The following is a 13900-nucleotide window of genomic DNA, read 5'->3' as shown; positions in this document are numbered from 1 at the left end:
TGTGTGCAATATATCAATGAAATACACAAAGACAACTTTATCTGTTTATCTATATATCTAGTCTGCAGATTTAAAGTTTGAGTCAAGTCTTTTTTTGTTAGTGTTACATTGAGTCCCTTTTGTGCAAATTTCAGCTGTAGTAAATTTGTGAATAATGTATTTTTTAATGGAGAATGGAGTACTTCATATACTGAAAAACTTGAGTGTTTATTTGTTGAATTTCCAAAAACACACACACAGTACCATTATTGTGATAAATCACATCTAGAGGTGCTTTAGAATTGTAAGTCAGAAATACTTTCATCTGTTGTTGTATTTACGTAGCTTTGACTTTAGGCTTTGTTTTAGACTCTGCTGTAGACGTAAACATGTGATGCCAGACAAGGATCCATCTACAACTCACCTGGACATAGCTTACAGAGTGCTGGATCTGATTTTTAATTTCCTGTTTCAGAAAACATACACTGAGGAGGAACTCAATGCCAAGTTGACAAGAAGAGTACAGAAAGCTGCACGGAGGCAGGCCAAGCAAGAGGAGCTCAAGAGGCTCCACAGAGCCCAGGTGAAAGCATACTAATGACTTTTTCGCATGAGGTTGTCAGAAAGCTGAATTTCAGCCATCACCTTGCAGAAGAATAGAGTGTGAAATTAAAAAATTAACTAGAAGCTGCTTTTTGATTCCTCAGATCATTCAGAGACAGCTGGAGCAGGTGGAAGAGAAACAGAGGCAGTTAGAGGAGAGAGGTGTCGCCGTGGAAAAGGCATTGCGAGGGGAAGCAGGTATTTCTCTCTTTCAGTCTCACTTTATTCCTCAGATGCACTGCTGAAGGCTTAAAGCCGTGGAGCAGATCTGCATAACTCATTCTTTTCTACGTAGTTATACTTTGACCTTTAGGTCAGTGTTGCTTGCAGGTTTTTTTTTTCTTTCTAGATTCTAGCTTCAAACTACAGTGCAGACCCTAAAGGATGTAAAATTATGTTTATGCATCATTTTCCCTATGATTAAAACCCATTTCTTTAATTTGTGTTAGTATTCTTAGTATTCATAGTAAAGTAATGGCTTTTTTTTTTTTTTTACATGAATCTTGCTAGAAGCTTTTATCTCATTACTAAATTCATAACACTCTGTTGGGTTCCACACTGACATAACATTAGAATTACATTCAGAATTCCCATGGTTATGGAAAACCTGGAAATGTCAGGGAATTTTAAAACTGTGATTTCCAGGCCTGGAATAGGCAATTATAATTATTAAAACCTTGAAAGGCATGAAAAAGTCATAGACATTTTGGTAGTGAATATATATTTTTTTTCTAGTTATACTCAGCTCTAAATAATTCATATGCCAGAATTGCTTTTTGAGCTCTCCAGTTGAGCTGCAAATGAATCAAGACATTTTTCATTTTCCTGGACACATTTTTACATTAAAAAGATTATTTAAATCCACTAAGTCCAAGGATTTATACCTGACATACAGTTGGATCTTCCCCTGCAATCTTTGAAAAAAAAAAAAAAAATTATATATATATATATATATATATATATATATATATATATATATATATATATATATATATTTTATTTATTTATTTATTTATTTATTTATTTAAATAAATCCCTATTCACCAGAAGAGTCTTGAAGTCTTTATTTGAAAATGTAAATATGTGTATATATACATATTAGAAAGATTTTTTTTTTTTTTTTTTTTTTTTCAAATATTGCAAAAACCGCATTATATAATGCTTCTAATAAATCAAAGGTATTGCAAAATTAATGTTTTGACAATACCACGGCTGTTCTTATATTTAGTTTTTTTTTTTTTGCATTCAATTGCACACTACAAGCTATCAAAAATCAGCATTTTCCTTTTGATGGGTGCTACAGTAACAGCTGAGAGAATTACTGGAATCTATTTCATTATTGGATTCAAAGAAAATGGTTTCCTGTTGCAAAATGTGAACAGATAATGTTCACAAAATCAAGCAGCTGTAGCTGTAATAAAATTAATATTTATGAAGTTGATTTGTAATTTCCAGACAGTAGGGTAATTATAGGCAGTAAAAGACAAATTCTGAATTGCCTCGCCTCTCACCTCCCCCTCTCCCCTCCATCGCATCTTTTAAATCTAATGTTTCTTAATCTCTTTTTATCCTTTACTCTCTCAGGGTTGTATAAAGGTTCTAGTGTTAGTCCAAAACAGCGTAAGAGGCGCTCAGGTATCCATGGTGATAACTCTAGTGGTTGTTGTAGTCGTCTCAGCATATCATGACATTCTCACGCCGAACATCGTCTCTCCTGGTCTCTCCTCACGTGTGTCTCAACTGCATGCCCGTCAATCCGATCACGCCAAACATAGATTTGTATTCTGCATCACTGAATGTGAGCCACTATTAATGTTAAAAAGTTTTATAGGCTGTTTCTTTGGTTTTGGATCTATATCATTCCGTTTTGTGAATCCTAAAGCATCCCAAGTCATCTGTTAAATGCTATATTCATGTTTTGATGTTAAGCATAACACATATTCACAGGCTGTACAGATTATCTGTAGCATTTAGGGTCAAAATGCCTGCTATACATTGAATAAAAGGAGTTCTAGATAGGTAGATGGGAGTTTAAACAAGGGTTTTTAAATACAAAAACATACTTGCACTCCAGAGTCTGTTGTGTCCCTTGTGGCAGAACACTGCAGTGCAACAAATCTATGTGCTCGTCATCTACCATTACAGGACATGTAATATAAATGCAATTAACTACGTGTTTACATGCCAGATAACAAGAGTGATGAGTGTGTATTCGGCATACCTTACTGTGTGAGCGTGTGTGTTTGTGTGCAACATATGCATGACTTGAAGCTACTGGCTGTGCCTGTGTGTGCAGTAACATGTTTCTAATATATCCTTATTATAGACTATTGGGGAGAGTCTAATTACAGTGAGATCCTGGATTTGCATCTGGGCGGTATGTATTTCAAATCTGTTGCTTGAAATGGACTAACATCTGACGCGCTCTCTTTTCCCCCTGTACTTACTGAGTCTTCACTCTGCCTAAATACTGTCAGTTTATTCTGCTTAATGTTAATTCACTATGTAATTTATAATTTTTACGAAATGTTTATAATTGTATTTTAAATATATATATATATATATATATATATATATATATATATATATATATATATATATATATATATATATATATATATATATATATATATATATATATTATTATTATTATTATTATTATTATTATTATTATTATTATTATTATTATTATTTATTATATTTATTTTTTTTATTTTTTTCAGATTTTTTTAGATTCATATATTAAGAATGAATTATTATTAGTTATTTATATTTTCTTTCATATACATGTTTCATTTTTAATGATTGTATCTTTTTATAAACTATATTATTACCTATAATAAAAATTATATAATAATTTAATGTATTTTCGTTTTTTTTTTTTTTTAAGTGACAGTCATTATAATCAAAGCAAAAGTATTTTTTGTGTCAGTTTTTGCCCAAAAATTGCTCGCTTGCAAATGGCCCTGGCATTATATTTGCTTTCAGTTTTAATCGTAGTTTTCAAACTAAAAATGTGCTATTAATATACAGCAGCATCTGAAATCTGGAATGCTTAAAAAAATCAAATAAATGTTTGCAATCCTGATTAAGCCCCTCCCCTCTAGCCTTTCGTAAAGCTTATGGCTGTCTGCTTTACCCGCCAGCACATTAGCTTTCATATTTTCCTCCCATACCTGCTCAGTTGCATAGGGTCCCCGAGAGATCCCAGTGTTCAGTGCATCATTCCTCATTGTGATTAATCCCATCATGTGTGGTTCCACTTCACTGCGTTCCCTAACCTTATATCTCACGCTGTGGATCTGTTGGGTGCTTGTTTGAATGAGTGTATTGTCTTGTGGCGTTTCATTGATCACACTGTGGAGTTCCAGGCAAGCCATGCCGAGATCACCCACGCAGACAGGAGATAGCGTGGAGCGCAGTTTGTGTTTTTTTTAAAGGACATTGAGGCATTGTTTAAACCATCTTATGAATCTTTTTCAATGCAACAAGATTCTTAAACGTAGCATGCCAAAAATCTATTGCAATGTAACAAGGGTTATTTTACAAGGGTCTTTACGTATGCTAAGAGTATTGTTTTATTAGGAAACCCAGGTAAGTAAAACATATTCACATTTTATAGATGTTCTAGTACATTGTCTCAAGACGTTGATGGAAAAGGCATTTGAAATCCAAAAGCAAGCTAATTTCACAAAGTTCGTATGAGTTCTGTTTGGCATTTTAATGCTGCAACCCCATAATTGCTTCTTGTGGCTACATTTTCTTTCATTTTTGTAACAGTTGCACAGAGATTAAGTGGCTAATATGCGAGCTGTTCACTTAGATTGATTTTCCTTTAAAAGTGAGGTTTTTTTTCATCACAAACTATTTGGTGGCGGACCTGCTAACAGTTGGAGGATTTATTGTAATCCGAGCCCAAAAACACTTTGCAAAATTACTGTCAGCGTTCTGAGGCCTAAGCCATCTCTTGGCAGGAAGACTTGGTTGTCTTATCCAAAGCAACATAGTTGTCCCCATTTTTGTAGCCAATTAAATCAAACTTCTGAAAGCTTTTGTTGATTTCTGTGTAACTTTGCATCAGTGTGCGTTTGTTTATGGCCTGTTTCCCGTGGGTCGTTTCCATGCATGTCTGCATAAGAATGTGAGCTTGTTGCTTTTCATGGATAATTAGTTCCCTGATTCTTCCCATAATTGCAGAGGATGAGCCAGCGATATGAGATGATGCGGTTTAAGATGTGTTAGATTGAAACAGATCTTTTCAATGAAATGCCCCTTTTAATGTTCATTTGCTTTGTTTGTGTTGATGAGGTCAGAATAGGGGTCACTTATGTAGAATAGGAAACTGAATATGTCCTCAGCCTTCACATAAGACGGTGTTGTATGTGTTGATTAGTTTCTGAATGCAGACAATGTCACAAGTCATGCTTTCGAGGGTTGCATTGACACACTCCTCTGTTGTGAATTACACGACATCTCATCCAATTGGTTCAGCATTTTATAGACCATTCTGTCGTCTTAGCTTTGCAGAGCACAAAGAATTATACAAGAATCTGCCTTTTAATTTGCTCCATTGGTGAAATACTTTTCTCTGGTGACGGTCATTTGACGCTTTTTTATTTTTTATTTTTTTTATGTATTTATTTATTTATTTTTTTTGACTAGAGGTTTGACACCTGCCATATAGACTGATTTCCACATCAGATGTAGTAAGAGGATTGAGAAATCCAGGAACATCCCCATAGATGATATAATAATTCAACCTTAAGATGTTAAAATCTAAATTTTCTAGACCCCACTTTCAGGAGAGCTACAGCTGCATACTGTACTTCTTTTATGTAGCCTGTGCAAACATTAGGCTTGCTCTCAAGTCGGCACTTATTTGCCCTCAGTAGTGCACAGAAGGAAAAGTTCAAAGAGTAGCATGATATTTCACCCCTCTTCCTCAGTTCATTCATGTTTGCGCTCTATCCCGTGTCATTTCCCCCCAGTATGTCTCATTGCACTGCTGCTTTCAGTTTTTCCCCAGAGTTCTTTCTCTTTTTGATTTTTGCTCCTCACTTTTTTTTCTCTTCCACATCTCTTTCTTGATTTCACGCTTCTGGTCACCTCCTCCACTCTGCTCACTCTCTCTCTCTCTCTCTGCTATCTCTTTCTCTCACATTCCTTTCCTGTGTTGTGGAAGTTGAGCCCTATGTCGGGACCCCTCGTCGAAGAGCCCTGTACCTCTGCCCCTGCTGTGCCCCTGAAGGTAACGTAAACCCCGTCATGTTTGCTGCCGGCCAGCTATGTTTATCATTACAACATGGCCAGCGGCGTCAATTTGACAATCCACTGGACCTGTGGAGTATTGCTTTTGCCCTTCAACTACAAAGTCTACTCCTCTCCCCTGCCCATGTGTGTCCAGGCTCAGTGGATTTCCCCCAGCAGATTGCGTCAGTGCTTCTGATAAACACACAAATTTGTAGCAGCAGTAGGGCTGGATGATAATTTTCAGGCCTTTTGCCAGTATTCAATTCCTTATCTAAATTAATGTATTTGCTGTAAAATGTTATAAGCCCATAATTTTTAATATGTTTTAATATGTATATTAATATTTTATGTAATCAATTATTATACTTCGGGATTTGATTTAGTATCAAAAAAGCATTTTTTATTTTATTTAGTGGTGCTATTAATTAGAATTATTTATACCTAAAGAAAAGAAGAAGAAGAAAAAAATCTTACAATTTTTGCCTTATCACTTGTTTGCAAATGGTTTTGGCATTATATTTACTTTTGGCTTTAATGGTAATTTTGAAACTAAAAGTGTGCCAATAAAATGTAGCAGTACAAATCCAAAATGTTTCTATTACAATTAGATGTAGCTAGTTGTAATAGATATAGCATATTTTACTTATGTAGTTGCCAAGTAGATTCAATATGCTTTAAGCAAAAAGGCAACAAATTTGAATTTTATTTATATGCACAAACATAATTAATTGTAATAAACAAGAATACTATGCATTACATTTTGAAACTTGTGTATGTGCCATGCAAGGATTTTCATGAACAGTTGACCCAAATAAACTGTTCAATCAGTATTTGAGTCAGGAAATTTGAAAGAATTGTTTCAGGCAAGTTAATCAAATTTGCCCTCACTGTCAGAATTGTATGCTATTAAAATTATATATCAGCAACAAAAAATCGAATATGTGGTAAATGTTTGGTATATCACCCAGCCCTCAGCAGTAGCAGCAAAAGTTTTGGTTTCACATATCAAGGTTCTAATTTTATTTTCTATACTCTTAACTTTAGACTCCCTAAAGAGGATAAGCATAGCATAAAATGCATTTTCAATTAGTACATAAGAGCAGACCTGATACAATGACAGACTGTGTTTTTTGGGGGAAACTGCTCTGCTGACTCTAAGTGTGAATTTAAATAACCGCATGATTGTCGTTTGCTCTTCCCGAGTTCTAAAACTGTCAGCGTTTTACCTGTCCCAACCTCACAGCTCCTTTACAGAGCTTGTATCATAGATTATATTCAGTGTGTGCATATGTTTCCATAACACTGATGATTTGTTATGAAGGATAGCATGTGTAAAAGGAACACAATAGGAAAGTGAGGTCTCCAAACTTGGTAGTCTTTTTTATGTCTTTGTCATACCATTGCATTCAAATTTAAAGTCAACATGAAATCAAATGTTTTATTTTTTCCATTTTATTTTGTTTTGATTTTATTTCAGACTCTTGGACTTAATGCAATTGTTATTCCAAAGATTTTTTTTTCCCCGCTTATCAGAATAACTTTATCTTTCCTTTTCTGATAAAACAATCGAGGCCAATAGGTTGGGGAAAAATAATGTTGCACAAATTATTCATCAAGCTGTTGTTTTGTAAGTAATGCATTTTTAAAAGACCTTCCAGCAATGCTTTAATTTTATTAAAATGTTTGTTTTAAATAGTGCTTATTTTATTCCTGTTTGATTTAATAATTATAATGATGATGATGATTTGTGTTGTGTGTTATTATTTTACATTATTTTATCATGCATTATATATAATGCATAAATAATATATTAAATATTTTTAATTATTTTATAAATTATTACTATACTGTATCAGGTTACTGATTTATTTCATGCTTAATATATTTGATATTATGTACTATGTGAGTTATACGATTTAATGAATTCAATATTGAGTTTTCTCAATAAATTTTGGGTTGAAATATAACAATATATAAGTAAAATGTTAGCATAGGACATTTCATGTTGACTTTAAATGCAGCAGCACAAAATACAGAAGTTTGGCAACATTGTGTTTTTGTCAGTTTGTAATCTGGTGTGTGTATTTATGCCTGTGTATAAAAGTGCCCTTTTGGCACAACGTTAGCGTGGCTGTTCTACAACTGTTCTAACTGTGGTTCTTCTTTCTCTGTTCCTCTTGGGAAAAGCATGGGGCTGAGTGTGGGGGAGGCCACTGACAGTGCGTCCCACTGGATAAGTTTAGCCTCCCTGTCCTCTTGTCTCTGTCTCTCACTGTTTTTATGTCTGAGGACCTCTACTTTGCCTCTGTGTGTTAAAACAGTCAAGGCCAGCAACCGCGAGCACAGCTGTACGATTTATGTGTGTACTGTCTTTTTCCCTTTTGTGTTGCAAGAGCCGCCTCTCCGTCAGCTAAGTACGTCATGCTCCATCCAGGTTTGCCGCGTGATGGCTCATCTCAGCGCTTGGCTTCACTCGTGTGTTTATGTGTGTGCGTGTAAGGATGGGAGATGGGGTTTTCATAGACATCTGGGACTGTACTAGCATGGGCTGACATGTACAGTTGTTCCCACATACAGCCGGTTGACAGTATTCTGCTTTGATCATGGACTTCAGCACATGCCATGAGGCTTTTTACCTCATGCAAACATTATAGGAAGGTCTAACTGCACTGCAGGTAAAGAATATTGAGTCATGAGCTCAACCCAGAGCGCTTTTTAAAGGAATGTTCCAGGTTCAATGCAAGCTTTTGCTGCATAATGTTGATTACCGCAGAAAAGTTATTTTGACTTGTCCTTTTTGTTTTTATAACAAGCAAAAATTGTAGCTGTGTTAAGGCACTTACAGTGGGAAAATAAAATTGACATTACTTTTAAAGCTGTTAAAATCCAGATTTTTGTTTTAATAAATTCAGAAATAGCATTTATTTGAAATAGAAATAATGTATAAGTATTTCTTTATGGTCAGTTGAATATAAGTAAAAAAATTAATTTAAAAGAAACAGCAACAACAACAAAAACTTCTGAACTGTCACGTGTTATTTATACTTATATTTATATATTATTTGTAAGAAATAATAATTAGCATAAGTTCTTTAGCAAAGATACAGTGCTTTCTGAGAGAAGAGTCAAAATTAATTTTTGTGGCAATCAACAATTTGCCAACTTTGCTGTCAGTAGAGCTGAACTTGTAATGAAACTGGAACATTTCTTTATACGCCATGCCATAATTATTGCTAAAATGGTATACAGTTGGGTAACTTGCATAATTTTTGGAGCAAACCTCCTTGGAGCAAGCTATGGACCCACAAAGGTAAAACCAAGTGTAGATGTTCACACTTTTCGACATATATCTACAACATTCCCTTGGATTATTGGGTAGCTTTTATAATTAATAAACGTAGTCATGCAAAAGAAGGTTTTAAAATTTGAAGCAATATCCACTGCCTTGAAAAAGACCAAATGCCTCAGAAGTCCAGTCTGATCAGCATTGATCATGATATGCTGTCCAATCAGAAGCCGTACCTCCACGCCATCCTCTGTGAACCCGGCAGGCTCGACCTCATCACGGTCTTCCACATTCCCACCCTACTCTTGCCCTGACAAAGACATCCTGGCTTGGCTGTCATCACATTTGCTGTGTGGGTGTCTGTGTCAGGTGTGTGTGTCAGCGAGTGGTTAACTGTCAGGTTCCTCATGCTTCTCCAATGTGCTTCTTGCAGGAATGGGTAAAAAGGATGATCCAAAGCTGATGCAGGAATGGTTTAAACTGGTCCAGGAGAAGAATGCCTTGGTGCGCTATGAATCGGAGTTGATGATATTGTGAGTAGATGTCCAATTTAAGCTTCAGTGCCCATTTCCCATTTCTTTATGCTCTTTAATTTTGACTTAATTTGTTTAGTCTTATCTACATCAAGAACTTTTTTTTTTCAAACTATTAAAAAAAAATTAACTAGAGCTAATTTTATTTTAGTTTTTAATAAAAATAAAAAAATTAAAAAAACCACATTCTAGTTTGTTAATATTTCTCAATGTCCAAAAATTTATTACAGTCAACTCATTTTCCATTACACTGTTCTTCAAAACAACAGCCAACAGTGGGATGAAAATATTTGCTGATCCAACTAGTCAAGTTTTTAAGATTAGGGTGTTTTGACTTTTATATTTGAAATAATTTTATGATTAAAAAAAAAAACTGTATAAAATAAATCAAAACCTTTTTTAAGTTGAAGTTAAGAATGTGCATGATAATTTATGTAAATCTTATTTTATTTTTGCTCCTTTTTTTTTTCTTCCCCAAAATGTAATATTAACAAAGTAGCAAACAAAGTTTATTGTCTGGAGTCTGGATGATTTTATTCATTGTACAAAAGGAACAAATGATTTGTCTTTTTAAACAAGAACGGATGGTCTCTATAACAGGCAAATTTGCTGTAGGCAACGACATGGCGCTGAAAGATTATACCAGATGCATTTATTTGATTCTGTTTGTTCTGTTTACATTGTGTGGATACAAGATGCAATTACATAGTGACTGTGCCTCAGATGCAATCAACTGTGCATCTTTGTTTGCAAAGATGAGCACCAAATGGCCCATACGTTCAGGCAAAAGACAGTTTCATCAACAAAACCTAAATTACAAAGAGTCAATTTAATCAAGAGAAGAAAAACTGTTTGTGGGCTCTCCATATGGAGATACTATAGTTTTGGAGTTATAGGCTGTATCATATTTGTCATCAGCTCTGAAGTTCAGTCGGTCAGTATTGGATATATGTAATTGTGTGCTTGTTTCCTATATTTTCATATTTTGATTTTTCCAAATGTAGAATCTTTAATACACTTATTATTTAATAAGACTTTAAAATGTAATCTTTAGCTTATCTCTAAATTAATAATGTGTATTTTAAGGTTGTGATGCCTGAATTCACATTTAGCAACCATTATTAGACCGAATTTTAATAACATTTACATTAATGCATTTAGCAGACGCTTTTATCCAAAGCGACTTACAGTGCATTCAGGCTACACATTTTTTTTACCAGTATGTGTGTTCCCTGGGAATTGAACCCATGACCTTTTGCGCTGCTAATGCAATGCTCTACCACTGAGCCACAGGAACAAGATGTAATAACAGTGCAAGATGTTTAATAACAGAAACAACTGATCAACCAAATAACAGAAGATCCAACAGTGCTTTTAACGTTTGCTTTAGTTCTTCTCAAAGCATGCGGCTTAGAAGTGCATCTGCTCATCCACACTCTCATGTTTGTGTGAGCTGTCAAGCATAAACCAAACATTATGGTGCTTTAAAGGCAGATGGTTCCTTGATGTCCATGTGTCACATTATCTTTGATCATCAAAGATTTTTCAAAATACCTCATACAAACTCAATAGTTTAACAGTCATTTGTTCTCTTCTTCCATTTAATTCTACTTCCCCCTGCCTCTCTGCAGTGCTCGTGAGCTGGAGTTGGAGGACAGACAGAGTCGACTGCAACAGGAACTGCGAGAGCGCATGGCATTAGATGGTACTTTGTATTCCAGTATAGGCCTGATCATATTGTAAAGCAAAAAAAAAGAGATACGCATTCTCTTTAAATCAATGTTTCTCTCTCTGCAGACCATCTGAAGACTGAGGAGGAACTTGCGGAGGAGAAACAGATTCTGAATGAGATGTTGGAGGTAGTCGAGCAAAGAGATTCTCTGGTGGCCCTGCTGGAGGAGCAGAGACTCAGAGAGAAAGAAGAGGATAAAGACCTGGAGGGGGTGATGCTCTCTAAGGGTTTCAACCTCAACTGGGCTTAGCATAACAATGGCAAAACGCTTCTGGCCGCCAGCGATTCCCAGTTTCACTGCAGGGAGTGTAAAAAATTTGCAGAAAGAATCGGTCTGTCTCCCCCTTCGATTTTGCTGGGCATGTCAACAACGTTTACAAATCCACTCATGAGCACGATGATGATGTTTACGAGTTCTCCTGGCACGACTCAGCCAAGGCATTGGTTCTGTGCAAGACATTCTCTCATTCAGAATGGGAGAATGTATCAATTTACAGATATATTTAGATTTTTATTTGAAGTTTTTTGGTCTTGAAAAGGGACATATCAATCCTGCTGACGTTGAGGAAGTCTGAGACTAATGATCCTACAGTACAAACAGCCAGTCTTGTTTTCAGAGAACGTCTGATCAAACAACGGTTACGTTTTCATGGGCGAGAGACCTTTGGACTTGATTTCATATAATGCATTTTCTACCTTGACTACTGACTGAAAAAGTACAGCTGTCTTCTCTCCCTTCATGCACTCCTCTCCTGTGTAATATAACACACTATAAGCATCAGACCTCCATGCAACAGATGAATGTGGTTTACAGACAAGCATCTGATGGACTTCTGTAATTGTCACAGACACCCATCAGTGACTGACACGTGTTGTGTTTGTAGCATCGACAATTGTACAATTTTCAAATCTGTCAGTAGCCACCTGATATTAGAGATATTGTCTCGATTTTACATACTTCACTGATGTTGGTTTCCATTTGTCTTGAATGGTGTTACCACACATATATCCTGAAATCAGTTTACAATCATTTATAATCGAAGAATATCTGATACTTGTACTATAATTTACATAAAGCAGTGAAGTATGTATATATATAGTATATAAAATTCCTCAGTGCAGATAGTTCATAAGAATATACATATAGACTCAATATGCATTGATATACAATCAAATGCATTATGCATTTTGTTGGTTGGTCAGTGGTTTCAAGAACAATTTAGGCACCCACAGCTTTTCTGAGTTTATTTAGTATTAAATCAGATGGAGAAATATTGCCGAATTTCACATTTAATTACCTGCCACCAAGGTTTGGTGTCGTACTTTCCACTTCCTCTAGGTTTGGAGCAAAATGCCTTTAACTTCTCATGCAACAGCTCTTCACATCCACAGAGTTTTCTTATCTTCGCAGAGTGTGTTATTTATAATTGTCTTTGTAAAGTTTTATATTACATGAAAACGTTCCAGCACTGGCGACGGACACCAGTGCTGATTAACAGCAGGAGCTCGCAGTTATGCTCGAAACATCAATATTGCAACTGAACATGCCTTTTTCCTAAGTGTACATTTGATTTTAGCCACCGTTATGCTGTATAGATGGGCACAGATGGTTTCTTTTTGTTTGTTTTCCTTGTGAGTACAGATAACTGTGAATGAAAACATACACATGGTCAACGATAGTTATTTAGACTGTAAAATGTTTGACAGATTTTATGGTATATTTATTAACATGTGTGAAAAATGTATTATATGTAAAGTAAATGAATCCTAATTTTTAAAAAATATGTTGTTGGCTCTTGAAAATGCTTCATGTTGCTAATTTGCATATAGGGTATTGGATGTATGCAGAGGCAATAAAACAATGCAGTTGTTACAAATGAAGACTACTGTGCTCCAAAGGTTTTTTTTGTTTTTACTTAAATGTTGGTCAGCTTTCAAAAGCTAACCCATTATTAAGATTATAATATTTGCATGAGAATTAAGCTGATCGTTTCAGACTTTAAAACACAGTAAAATACATATACAAGGGAAACTGTACAAAATCTATACCTTTGTAAGTAGGGAACGTGCAAAAATTGTTTTGCTTTATGCAGCACAATAGCCCACCTCCGATTTTCACGTTGGCGCGTGCAGTGCATTCACTGTCGGGAGAAGACAATGGCGGTAGGAAGTCCGATTCATTTCCGTGAGGAATCGGTTCCTTTGAACAGCTCATTTCGACAGTTCAAAGTTCTGGTTCGGAAAACGAATCGCAGCATTTATCGTCCCATTTCCTGACATCTTGGCATATTATGCTCTTAAACGGTCCAGAACCACATTTTCAATTAAGTTTTATTATTAAAGTGTGTTCGTTGTAATGTGTGTCCCAGTTCATTTTATTACAGCCATATTTCGGTTCATAGTGCCATTTAGTACCTATAAAATAATGTTTCAGTTGCACGTCTTGGCTGAAAATGTTGCTAATTAACCATGCGATTCGGACGTGTTCGAAACAGACAGCTCTTGAATTATTAAACT

General features: G+C 35.3%; 1 protein-coding gene across 1 annotated transcript in view; it reads left to right on the top strand.

Annotated features, from left to right (window-relative positions):
* Positions 1–13264, top strand: part of mical3a (microtubule associated monooxygenase, calponin and LIM domain containing 3a) — a 77132-nt gene extending 63868 nt beyond the window's left edge. Inside the window, exons 42-49 of the mRNA XM_042744357.1 lie at positions 455–562; positions 687–780; positions 2167–2217; positions 2909–2959; positions 5765–5830; positions 9552–9651; positions 11283–11356; positions 11449–13264. Coding sequence (XP_042600291.1) covers positions 455–562; positions 687–780; positions 2167–2217; positions 2909–2959; positions 5765–5830; positions 9552–9651; positions 11283–11356; positions 11449–11633 — 729 coding nt within the window. The 3' untranslated portion in view covers positions 11634–13264. The remainder of the gene's footprint in view (positions 1–454; positions 563–686; positions 781–2166; positions 2218–2908; positions 2960–5764; positions 5831–9551; positions 9652–11282; positions 11357–11448) is intronic.
* The last annotated feature ends 636 nt before the right edge of the window (positions 13265–13900 follow it).

This window comes from Cyprinus carpio, chromosome B18 (assembly GCF_018340385.1).
Source record: "Cyprinus carpio isolate SPL01 chromosome B18, ASM1834038v1, whole genome shotgun sequence".
In the NCBI taxonomy this organism is placed as follows: domain Eukaryota; kingdom Metazoa; phylum Chordata; class Actinopteri; order Cypriniformes; family Cyprinidae; genus Cyprinus; species Cyprinus carpio.
This window is presented reverse-complemented; position numbering and strand designations above follow the sequence as displayed.